Consider the following 13,483-nt stretch of genomic DNA (forward strand, 5'->3'; position numbering starts at 1 on the left):
AGGGGGGAAATGAGCAAACGATATTGAGGGCTGAAGTGGAGAGCAGGTGTTTTGAGATTGATGAGGGCAACAGATGTGCATCAGTGCTTGACTCATTGGATGTATGTATGGACTGTGATGAGAAATGTACGAGCCCTCAATAAAATAATTTTTTAAAAAGATAGAATTTTTAAAAGAAAGTAAATATTTGGGATGTCTGCTTTGACATCTTACCTATGGGGAATTAGCTTACTAAATAAAGTTTTGTCTATTCATCTTAAGCAATATTTTTAATTAAGTAAAGTGAAAGTCTAAAATGATTTGCCTCAAAATTAAAATAAAAGTCCATTGCAGACAAAAAAAAAAAAAAGCAAAGAGGTCGTCTCTCGGAACCGAGGACAAAGATAAAATTATTGGCATATCCCACAGATGGCACAGTTGGTCTGAGCACTGTGACATTTTCTTCTACCCATTAATCACTGTAACTTCTAGAGGCAGTTTTTTTAAATCATGAGAACACATGGAGATGGATTCTCCTAAAATTTATTTCATCCCCTCTTATCCATTATTGTAACATGTCTGGTGAGGACTTTTGGTCACTATAGGCTCAATAAATGGATGTATTTTTAAAAATGCAAGAAATATATACAAATTTAAGGGAAGTAGTATAAATTCCAGATGTTACTTTAACATGCTGATCCTAGATATTGATTAATACAATTTATATTCCAATTATATATAGTTCTATACATAGAACATTTGTTTATATCAATGTAGACAATATATGTTAAGATGAATACCCAAGATAATTAAAAATATGGAAAGTGTTAACCAATACAGATAACCTATAATATGAACATTTTCTTAAATATTCCCCATATATATGCGTGTATATCAGTTTAATGAACTGTTTCATTGTTTTTATTAAGTGATTACAAACCTAATATGCATTTTTGTAATAAACTACATTATTGACATTAGATAATTAAAAAAAAACTTGCATGCCATTGGAACATAAGTATGTAGCATCTTTACTTTAAAATTTTTTGATGACATCACAGTGTATAGCTTTCCTTGTTCCAGGTTTTCTAGATCTCTCTCGTCCATTTTACTATGTAAGTGCATCTTTTCAAATATATTTGGTCTCTTAACTACTTAGCCTTCCTTTGCTAACACTCATCCAAACATCAACATACCTTTTATATACACTTCCTGATCTCCCCATTACTGTTAAGGTTTCTTACATACTTTTTCAAGTTCTTTTTTCCTGTTTGTATTTTAAAATAGTAAAATAACCTCTTATTCTCTTAGTCATTTTCAAATGTTTCCTCATTTTTTTAAATTGACTATGTCCTATACTGATTACCTCTTTGTTTTATTCAGCAATAATCTAAACACATATTGTTTATAACTTTTATGTGTACTTGCTTTCTTTGAACATTTCTGTAAAATTTTCTTTCCCCCAACCAGAATATAATCTTCTAGAGTTTAGTACTGTATCCATATTTCTTTTGTAATCATGATTGTAAAATTCTAAGTACCAGATATTAAACACTAAGAAGCAGAGTAGTAGTCATGAAGATTGCTACGGAGAACAATTGGTCTCCTTTCACAGCAGATTACACATACCAAACTGCTTTATTACAAAATCTGACCCAGGGTTAGGTCTATTTTTGTAGAATCACTCCATAAATATTTGCTGATTCGCTGCCCTACTAGTGTCTGACTAGCTGTCTAGCTTGTTGTCCAGAAAATATGTAATAGAGTATACTTAGTTAAATTCTGGAAAAGACATTGTCTGTAAGAATTTTAAAAGAACTATTTGCAACGTGAGCAGAATACATGGGAGATAAAAAATCTATTTCTCCCCACCACCCTTAATTTGTTTAGTCACTGTGAATAAATTTTAAGTAGTAAGGGTACTGCTTTTATAAATAGGTTTGCTAGAAAATTAACATTTGCTTTAATTTCTAGGCCAAATATATAGGTATTCTAGGTTCAAGGCTTTCTTTAAGGCATACTGAGACCTCCATACTTCTGCACCCAGCTGGTATCTGTCTGAATTCCTCTTGCATACTTGCAGTATGTGATCAGTTTTCACAGTCCGTGGACCCCGTCATAAACTTCTCTGTGGGACTACAATGGTAGACAAATCCGGGAAACGTGGAAGTATGCAATACTGGATCTCGGGTTTTTGAAACTCAAAAATAGAGAAGTGAATCATAGAAAGGAAAGATAAGATTAGAAACAACATACAAATTTGAAGTCATAGGTACTTGTCATTTCTGAAATGTAACTTCTTTCTTCTGCAACTTGTTCAGTTGTTAGAGTTCGATAGCCAACACATGTCCAACCACTGTTAAGGAGATTAGGGGGGAAATACCTTTCTGTAGTTTCCTTAGCAGTGTATTTCGACAATCCTATTAAATTATTTTAAAATATATAAGGATCAAGTATTCTTTTACTTTTTCATTTGCTGACTTTATGTATTTTGTATTGTAATGCTCTGTCATCAAGCCACAGAGAGATCTAATACCAAGCCCTTTATCCTTTAGCATGGATTCATTCCAAAGCTAGTAGGTTTGAGGAAGTATTCTAGGAATTACCTCCTCCATATTCATTTATTTCTTGTATTTACTTCCATCCTAGCTCCTCCTAACACAAACTGTATTTATAATTGTGTTACAAATGGGGGAGAAGAATATGGGAGGGGCAAGGTCACTCTCCACTTTCCGTCAGTTATTAAGTGACATACACGGATTTAGGACCCAGTCAGCTGGCTGACTTCAAAGTTTTGGGTTGTTTTTTTTCCTGTTTTTCCCTCCCAGCACTCCATTCTGCCCCCTAATTGACTGTTGTCTGACCTCCAAATCATTGTGGAATATAAATTAAGTTGTCAAATTAACATAGTTTTGTCTGACTAATTATAATACAATTATAATATAGCTCTTAATAGGTGAAAGTCCCAAAACAATTAAATTAGATGTTCTAAAATTTTTTAAATGCTTTTATTTGTCATGAATTTTTTTCTGCTCAATTTTATCTGGAACCTGGAAACGTCTTAAATCCTTCTCATTAGTCATAAAATGCTGGTTAGCTTTGTCTTCTGACAATTTTGTTGAACAAGCTTGACTTATATCCTGTAAGAGACTAACTGATAGTTTTATATCGTGTACTCTTTCTTTGTTAGCTTGGAAGTTAATGTGCATTTTTTTACTTGTGATGGTAGGGTGCACTTAAAGATCAGAAAGTTCAGGGTAGTGAATACCTTTCTGTAGATGGCACTCGAGTTCTAGTGAAACATAAAAATTCTCCTTTGCATTTTTGTTTGCCTATTTATTTTTGTGGGAAAATCTGACATTTGGGATTTTCAAGGACTCATATTGATTCATTAGTCTCTGTGTTTTCATTATAAATCAAATGAAATATTTATTTTCATATTTTTATTTCTGACATTCACTTAGCATTTATAGTTTAGAGCTCTTATAAATTATCAAGGGTTCAGGGGGGAGGGGAAAGCAGGGAGGGAGGGGAATACTGAGGAGCGGATACCAAGGGCTCAAGTAGAAAGCAGGTGTTTTGAGAATGATGATGGCAACATATGTACAAATGTGCTTGACACAATGGATATATGTATGGATTTTGATAAGAGTTGTATGAGCCCCTATTAAAATGGCAAAACACCCCAATAAATGTATCTTATGCTAATTATATATTTAAGAAGAATACAATTTTAGTCGAACATATCCAAGTATATTTTTTATTGACATATTCAGAAATAATAGGAGTATAAACTACTCTTTGATCTTGGTTTCATGAAAATTTCATGTTCAAATATTTTCTCTCTTGTGAGGTAGAAAATGAAGTATAAATTTTTAAACATGCCTTATAATTTTACTAGATCCAATTGTACATATTGTAGTGTCTATACACTCTACATTCAGAATCTGTATGAATGGATAATGAACGTGTAGATTATACTTTTTAGTGATTGCTGATGTTATTATCACTTGATTTTACAAGTTATTTTCTTCTTTTAATGACCTCTAGGAAGTCATAAACCTAGACTTCCTGTGAAGAGGTTTCCTGAATTTAATAGGACATTAACCAACACTAGGGGTAAGGCCTTGTGCGCTCTATGATTAAGGGATCTCACAAGTTCTGTATTGTGGTCATATTATATTGTTGCTTCTGTTAGTGCTGTCAGAAGGACATACTCCCAGGTCCGGTGCCAACCTCTCAATGGTTGCTATGTTTGAGCCCTTGGGTACAGACACTGCATCACACCATCTCACTGTTAGACTTCTCTTTTTTAACTACTTTTACCAAACATAATGTCATTCTCTGGGCCAGGTCTCTCTTGATAGCAGATCCAAAGCATCTGACATGAAGTCTTCCAATTCTCAAGTTCATAGAGTCATTTAGCTAAGCTTTTTCCAAGATAAATTTGTGCATTTTTGTGAAAATCCTGGGTATATTCAAATTCTTCACTGTAATTTAAAGGCAGCTAATCTCCAGTCTTCCTTATTCATTGCCCATATTTCACATGCATATGATGTGCTGCAAACACTATAGTGTGGGTTAGTCACACCATAGGAATAGCTTTGCTCTTTAAAATGTAAGAGAGCGTTTGCTTTTTTTTTTTACAGAAGATTTTCCCAAGGGAATGTGCTCATTGATTTTTTGACTGCTGCTTCTATGGGCCTTGATTTTGAATTCAAGTAAGATGAAAATACTGACAACTTCAATCTTTTCTGTGCTTATCATGAAGTTGCCTATTGCTCCAGTTGTGAGGATTATTATTATTATTATTGAAGTGCAATCCATACTTCAGGCTGTAGTCTTTTATCTTCGTTCATAAGTGCTTTCCGTCTTCTTTCCTTTCTGCAAGAATGGCTGGACCATCTTTATATTGTAGGTTGCCATGCAGTCCGGTGTTACAGATTGTTTGCTCAATATACAGATTACTAAGTGCAATGAAAGGATACAATCCAGAGACAATGTTTCCTGACTCTAACCCATGTTTCTTCATCTTGGTCCTCTTATGTCACCATTTTTCCTTTTAAATTAAATTTTCTAACTGCTATGTGGTGTACTTGTCTTGATATCTTTTAGGAGGGGGAAATCATCCCCTACTGGTGCCGTATGATACACTGACCGCCAAAGAAAAAGCCAAGGACAGGGAAAAAGCCCAAGATATTCTCAAATACTTGCAGATCAATGGGTATGCTGTATCCAGGTAAAAGCATATATACTCCAGTTACACATTATTTTTAGAACATGGAATATTTAAATATCATCACCTCTTAGGCCACAGATGACTCCAGTGATCTTTAAACTAACTTTAAGCTTCTGCCTTGTATGATTAAAATACACATGTCAGAAACATCCATGCTCTTAATTGTTAACATCTAACAAGCAAGTTCCTCGTGCTGCTTACATTAAATCCCTATCTATCATTTAGGCAAAATCCCTAAGCTAACGTGACATTGAAGATGGCATTTTATGGCACTATAATTTTGTTGTTAATTACAATTCTAATATCCAATGTAAAGTCTCCTTTAAAAATTAAATCTCATTTTTTATTTCAACTGCAGGAATACCAGATACATTTAAATAAGTTTATACATTTTTCTTTGTGCAAAATTTCATTTTCCAATAGGCTTTTTAAAGAACACTGGTGACACCATGGTTAAACACTTAGCTCCTACCCCAAAGGTTGGTAGTTCAAACCCACTAGCTGCTCAGATGGAGAAAAGATCTGGTGAACTCAAAGAGCAGTGTTGAGGAAAACCTCTGGGACAATTATACTCTGTCATAACAATTGACTTAAAAAAATGACTTTCCATGTCTATTTTTGCCATTCCAGAGGATTCAAGGACCTGGAACTGGATACACCTTCTATTGAGAAACGATTTGCCTATAGTTTTCTCCAACAACTCATTCGCTATGTGGATGAAGCCCATCAGTATATCCTGGAATTTGGTAGGTGCCATGGTCCTATTTTTAGCAGCCACAATTTTGTTAAAGTTTCAAGCAGCAAGGTATAGAAATGTACTTTCTATGGGACTCTTCGTTTTTTTTTCCCCTCTCATGAACTTTTGAAGATACCACATATATAAGGAATTATATTTTGGTCACTTTAAGAATAGTGTCTTCTGGTTGTCTGTTTTTATATTCTTTACTACTCTCATTTTTCCCTAAATGTTCATTATTTTTGTACTTTCTGTCTTCTAGCACCTTAACTCAGGGCCCCATACCTAGATCCCGGGGAAGGGCTCTAGTTTCTACCGTATCAACCCCCGCCACCCTCCAACTTAGGGTTTATTCTTAGTTTTTGGAACAGAATTAGATTAAAGTTTGCAGAATTTCAATATCTGATAGTCTCTTGTTCCTAGCTTTCTGCTTCCTAAATTTGATTGCAGATTTTCCAGCTAAGCACCATTCTAACAGAATCTCCCTCTCTGAAACTGGCCTTAGTCTGTCTTTTTAACCATCTCTTTAAACCAAACCAAACAACAATAACAAATGTACAAACACAAATGTGTAATCACTGTGTAACTCATATAACTATAAATTTAACAAATTTTTTTCTGGTTCATTATGACTTAAAGCTGAATTAGTCTAAAATGATGAAATTTGACGAAAAGACAAAAGCAAGGCAGTAGTGAATATTGAGTCAAAAATATATATTCATAAAGTTAAAATTCAGTTACAATTCTACATTTCAAAAGATCTGATATGGGGAGCAACATAAGATCTGGTAAGGTAGCAACGTGAGATCCTTTTCTCGTTTTGAAATACAGTGGGGAAGAGGGAACAGAAGAGTAATCATTTGGTAAAGAGACAAAGAAAGTTTTTCCTTTACATAGAAACAAAAACATATTTTAGGAAGGGAATATGTTCATTCTGTGTTAAAAATTTTAATGAAATATGTAGTATTTGATTGTAAGGGATTGAAACATTCTTACGCAAAGTGAATATATCTACATTTTATTCGTTCTACAGGGTCTTATAAAATAATTCTGAAAAGATAGTAAGGCTAAAATAATAAAAAAACATCAAAATCAATCCTTACAGTTCCAAATTTTCATGTACTAGTTTAAAATGGCCATGAAAAGTCAAATTATATATGAGAACTCTCTTAGGGGAACAGGAGATGGGTAAATGTCAATTCTTTTGGTGTTACTGTTTTATTTTAATTTATTGTTCCTATGAATTAAATATTTAAGTGATTTTTCTCTTGATTCTTCACTTCACTGTTTTTGCAACTCATCTTTAATTTACTTAGATTTAGACTTATTATTGTACTCATTATATAGTTCCTTTAAAAAAATTTTAGTATATTATGGCTCATCATCTGTTGAAAGTTTTTCAAATTTTGCATGTAACATTTTTTTTTGTTAAAATGTAGAATAAAAGAAAAAGATTGCTCCTTTTCAATCCCTTGAAATAATAACAATAGAAGTCTGTGCTGGCATGATTTATAGAACAAAGTTATAGAAATAGATTCAATCATTTGTAGAATGCAATTGAGAGAGGTTGTTTATATTTTATTTTGGTACTCTGTCTTCCTAGCCACGCACTGAGATCTGTGGTCCACCTATTGTACTTCATCATTTCTTCCTTTGATTTTCCTTTTCTACATTGAAGATGACCACTTTGGTCATTTCTTTTTTCCATCTTTTTAAATGACTTTTTGCTTTCTTCATTCATGGTATTCTTTATGCCATTTTATAACTCATCTAGCATTGGTCACTAGTGTTCAGTGTGTCAAATCTATTTTTGAGATGGTCTGTACATATAGGGAGAATTTAATCAAGGCCTTATTTCGACTATTTTTAATTTTCTCAGCTTCAAATAGAATTTAAAAATAAGCAATTGATGATTTGTTCTACAGTTGGCCCCTGATCTTATTCTGAGCAATGATATAGAACCCCATCTCTTTCTACAGATGTTGTTGGCTTGATTTTTGTGTATTATCCGGTAATATCCACGTGAATTGTTCATCAGCAGCACTATATTTTAAGATTATAAAATGTTCAATTTAACAATGAATACATCAGATTCCTCATCAGTTTGTCTATTCTGGCAAAGGAGAATGTATGATTATCCAATTTAAAATGGCAATACCAGTCCCTTCCAACTTACTAATGCCCAGGATACTGGTCTTCAATCATTCCACTTAATCTTTGACCATTTCCAATTTTTACTGATTCATATTTTGTGCATTCTACCCTCTAATTATTAATTAATGTGTTTTCTCATTTTGAGTCACGGCGCACAGCAAACCAAGGTTCTAAAATCTTGTATACATCCACTTCATTCAAGTGCACTTTACTGGAGGAGGCATCTTGTCTTCAGTGTTTTTTGCCTTGCAATCTTAGAGAAACATTCTCTAGCATTCCATAGTTATTCATAAGGTTTTCCTAGACAATAGTTTTAGAAATAGGTATGGAAGTTTTCTTTGCTAGTCTTTCTTAATCCGCAAGATCCACTAAAATGTTTCCACCATTGATGAACTTTCTGGTATTTTAAATACCGGTGGCTGAACATCCAGCATCACAGCAGCACCTAAGGCAAGACAGTAGAACAAACTTGTAGATGAATCATAGAGAATTACTGCATGGGCAGCAATTTCACCCTAGGAAATATACCTAAAATTTATGAAAGCAGGGCTTGATAAGATACTTGTACACCAATATTCATTGTAGCGCTATTCACTATAGACAAAAGGTGGAAGCATCCCAGGTATTCATCAACAGGTTAGTGAATCAACAAGATGCAGTACATACATACAAGGAAATATTTATCCATAGAGAAATGAAGCTGTCATACATACTGTAGTATAGATGAAACTTACAGCATCATGTCGAGTGAACTTAATTTCTCATAAAAGAAATCTTACCATAGTGAATGATGGGGGGAGTGTGGAGTGGAGACGCAAAGCCCATTAGTAGGCCACTGGAGATCCCCTTGCAGAGGTGTCACGGAGAGGAGATGAGCCATTCAGGGTGCGATGTAGCAACAATGAAAAATACAACTTTCCTGTAGTTCCTAAATGCTTCCTCCCCGCCCCCACTATCATGACACGAATTCGACCTTGCAAGTCTGGCTAGACCAGAGGATGTACACTGGTACAGAGAGGAACTGGAAATCCAGGGAATCCAGGGCGGATGATCCCTTCAGGACCAGTGGTGTGAGTGACGATACTGGGAGGGTAGAGGGAGAGTGGGTTGGAAAGAGGGAACCGATTACAAGGACCTATATGTGACCTCCTCCCTGGGGGACGGACAACAGAAAAGTGGGTGAAGGGAGACGTCGGACAGGGCAAGATATGACAAAATAATAATTTATAAATTATCAAGGGTTCATGAGGGAGGGGGGGAGTGGGGAGGGAGTGGGGAAAATGAGGACCTCATGCCGGGGGTTTAAGTGGAGAGGAAATGTTTTGAGAATGATGAGGGCAATGAATGTACAAATGCGCTTTACCCAATTGATGTATGTATGGATTGTGATATGAGCCCCTAATAAAACAATTTTAAAAACAGAACAAATACTGTATGATTTCATTTATATGAAATATCTAGACTAGGAAAATATATGAAGACTATGATTTATCTATGGTTTCCAGCAGTGGATAACTGGGAAGGTAAAGAGGAAATCTCTAGGGTATTTGGAAACAGATAGTGGTGATAGTTTTAAAACATGATTAACGTAATTCATGTCACTGAAGTATACACATCAAATGGTAAATATGAAACATTTTGTCATATATAAAATTCAAGGAAAATAAATCTAACTAATTTGATTACTCAGCTCTCTTGTCCTGGTGACAATCACATTAAAATCTGCTGACAATTTTTTTTCACTTACATTTATTCCAATTTACCCTTTTCATATTAATAAAAAGGCTCAGAGGTACAAAATTGTGTTTGTGCACATAACCACATGTATTGGCTGTAACTCAATTGTGCTTTTAAAATTCGTTTTTAAAATTTTATTGCCAAATTTAGCCTTTATACTTTTGGTTGAATTTTAGCTTTTGTTTCAGTGTATAACACCTTTCACAATGCATTTTAGACTTTGTAGTTCAGGTGAATATCGTATAATGTTTGATGTGGAAATATATATCTAAACTTTCTTCATCTATACAGATGGTGGCAGTAGAAGCAAAGGAGAACATTTCCCTTATGAACAAGAAATCAAGTTCTTTGCTAAAGTACAGTATACAATTCAATCTTGTTTTTGCTTCAGAATGTTTGTTTAGAAAATTATATTCTTTAGACCATTGCCTCCTTTGAGAATATATTTACCTACAAATATGAACTTCATTACAAGTGAATATTTCAAGGCAGGAAAGTATATTTCATTGTTGTTGCTCATTAAACGTGGCAATAATTTGTGCTATGGATGGAGTCATTCCTGAGCTAATAAGGAATGGATGTGAAGAACTAAAAGTTGAGCTTTTCTACTATCTACTGAGCAAAAGTCACTGAGTGTCCCAGCCAAATTCTGGGGCTTTCTGTTGAACACAGGAATCATGGACACTGTCGGGACAACCAGTGGCCTTGGAGAAGGTTTCCTGTGTATAATAACTTTGTAGTTAACTTTGAGATATAGTGCTTGCTATCAGTTTCCTTTCACTGCTTTTTTATTAGGCAACACTATTTTAGATAATAGTAACATTTTCATGGACTTTAAAATAACATTCTAATTTCATTGAGTATATTTGGTTTTTCTAAATAACAGCCTAATTTTATTGAATATATTTGGTTTTTCCATTTTAAGAATGGTTAGCTTTATGGTAAGGGAAGTTTGTTTTGTGTCTTTTTATTTCCAGTCAGTATTTGAATTCTATACCAATGATCTGAAATTTGTCCTGGGCTGAAAATTGGCAATTACCTGTTTTTCCGTAGATATACAGTGCCTAGTAGCATGTAATCTTCCCTGTGAGTGAGTTATCAACAATTCTTGATACATGACTGCTAATGATTTACCCTTCAAATGAATTCCCCATATTGTATTGTCTGCATACTCAGTACCCCTAGTGAGTATTGTTGTAATACCTCATGCAGTTTTGTTGATGTATGGCACATTCACTCAGCAGATTTACTAAGTACCTACTATGTGCTAATTACTAAGTGTAGGCAGTGTGAAAGCTTCAAGGAAGATGAGTAAAAACGTGGTTTTTTTTCTGACTATAAGATTAGTGTATATTAATTTGATACCTTACATGGTTGGGGAAAATGTGTAATAAACAAATGAGTGTGGTTATCAGTAATGTCAATTCTTATTATTCTTTTCATTACATTTTTCATTTAACCTTTTAACAATATTTATCTTGTGGTTGCTATAGTAAACAAAACAGTCTAAATAGTGGTCACAGAGGCCAGGCATGAGCAATAACTGGAAACAAAGCCTGGAGTGACTCTTGCTTTCATGGACTTTTGAGAGAAAAATTTAGTCTAAAATTCCACATATAAAATGAAGAATTTCACATGGTATTATGGGAACAGAGAAATGCCTTGGTTTTATTTATTCCTGATGGTGCCATGGTTAAAGTACTTAACTATTAACTGAACAGTGGAGGATTCCAACCCACCAGCCACACCTTAGGAGAAAGGTGTAGCAGATGGCTCTCTTAAAGATTACCCTATGGCAGTTTTACTCTAGCATCTATGGTCACTATGAAGTGGATTATGGGTTAGGTAGCACACACCAACAAAGATCTACAAAGGCTTATCTGAAAGTTGAACTGGGTTGACATCTGATAGAGTAGAGTTAATTTCAAACTGTGAGAATTGCATGTGCAAAGCCTTTGGTGTAGGTGAACAGAGTGAAGAGATGGCGTAGACAAAAATTACCCAGGTTACCATGCAGAAATGGTAAGCAGATATTGAAAGAGACCAGATAATAAGAACTGTGTGTAGGCAGGCACCTAGCAATGTGACTGTGAGTCGCTCCCTTTCTGTATCTCCAATTCAATACCTATAAACCAGGTGCTATGACACCTACCATACAAAGTATTTACTAGGATAAATTAAATAACTTTCAGTCATTCAGTTTGAACAATAATGCCGCAGCCGTAGTAGAGACTCAAAAACCGGTAATCATTATCTTTGAGCCTGGTAAGAACTGAACAACCATATGAAAATAATCAAAATTATTTTTCCAACTCATTGGATATTTTATTTGCTCCTTATTATGTCACACACACACACACACACACACACACACGCACGCATGCACGCACGCACACACACACACACACACACACAACACTGATGATGGTGGAGTGAGATTGAAATCACATTTAGCCTGAAATGCTCTAAAATTCATGACTATGGGTATTGGGAGACCATGGCATTCATTCAGCCCTTAGCAAATTCCACTGTGTTGACTTGTTTTCCTTTCCATTCTTTCAGGTCGTGCTTCCTTTAATTGACCAGTATTTCAAAAATCACCGCTTGTACTTCTTATCTGCAGCAAGCAGGCCTCTGTGTTCTGGAGGACATGCATCAAACAAAGAGAAGGAAATGGTCACAAGGTAAAAAACAATAAGCATAAAGAAGTTGTCTGAATTAAGCGTTTGTGAATTTGTGAAAGAGACTCGGGACTTTGAAGTGAGAGTGCGAAAAGTGTGTTCTACCCACCTGCCCTGCTTCCTGCCTACTTGGAATCAGGCACTGCAAGGTGGGCAGTTTTAAAAAGCTGATGTATGCCTTCTAGATGCTGAGTTTCCTTATTTAGCTGATAAATAGAATGCTGAATAGGATCAATAGAAAAATATCCAGAACTCGTAAAATCCACAAGTAGAGGCTATAGATACATGAGTCTATTAGTATTTTTAATAAATGCTCCTTTTAATGATTTTTGTTTTGACTTGTCATTTCTGCAAAAATCCGAGCTTTTTCTGGGCTTCACCTTAATAGCGTGCCTATAATCAAGGAATGGAAGTGCTATATTAACCATTACAGCAGAGAGGCAGGGGATGGAAGCTTATTTTCAAAATGATGGAGGAGAAATACCACTTATGGATGTATAACATTAGGGATGTGGACTAGAAGTGAGTCCTAAACATTTCCTTTTCCTCTAATTTGTTGTATATTTTGCTACCATCTGGTAGGTGGCCAGTCAAGTTTTCTAGAATTTGTAACAATATTAAAAATGTTTCACAACTTCAAATAATAATTTTATAAGGTATTAATAAAAATGATTAATAATAGTAATATTTTAATGTCAAATTCCAGGGTGACACTTTGTTATCTCAGACTGTATTACCTGAAGTAGATATTTTGTTGCTTTCAAAAAACGTGCTCCTTCCTTCATACTCTTTGGTGGATGTTCCGTCCCGAAGAGAACCTGCCTTTCTCCACTACACTCACACACGCCGCCCCGCCCAGGTCTTCCCTGTGAGCTCTGGTGTGCACACAATGGTCTGGGAAGCACCATGAACTGGTTCCCATCAGACCTTTGGAACTGGGGACTCTGGAAAGACTTC

General features: G+C 34.9%; 1 protein-coding gene across 1 annotated transcript in view; it reads left to right on the forward strand.

Moving 5' to 3' along the window:
- Nucleotides 1-13,483, forward strand: part of RYR2 (ryanodine receptor 2) — an 805,653-nt gene that overhangs the window by 604,806 nt on the left and 187,364 nt on the right. Inside the window, exons 61-64 of the mRNA XM_045294222.1 lie at nt 5,095-5,218; nt 5,849-5,964; nt 10,137-10,201; nt 12,408-12,529. Of these exons, the coding sequence (XP_045150157.1) occupies nt 5,095-5,218; nt 5,849-5,964; nt 10,137-10,201; nt 12,408-12,529 (427 nt within the window). The remainder of the gene's footprint in view (nt 1-5,094; nt 5,219-5,848; nt 5,965-10,136; nt 10,202-12,407; nt 12,530-13,483) is intronic.

Source organism: Echinops telfairi, unplaced genomic scaffold (genome assembly GCF_000313985.2).
Source record: "Echinops telfairi isolate 266 unplaced genomic scaffold, ASM31398v2 ScPeMD7_3509;HRSCAF=4178, whole genome shotgun sequence".
Classification (NCBI taxonomy): Eukaryota; Metazoa; Chordata; class Mammalia; order Afrosoricida; family Tenrecidae; genus Echinops; species Echinops telfairi.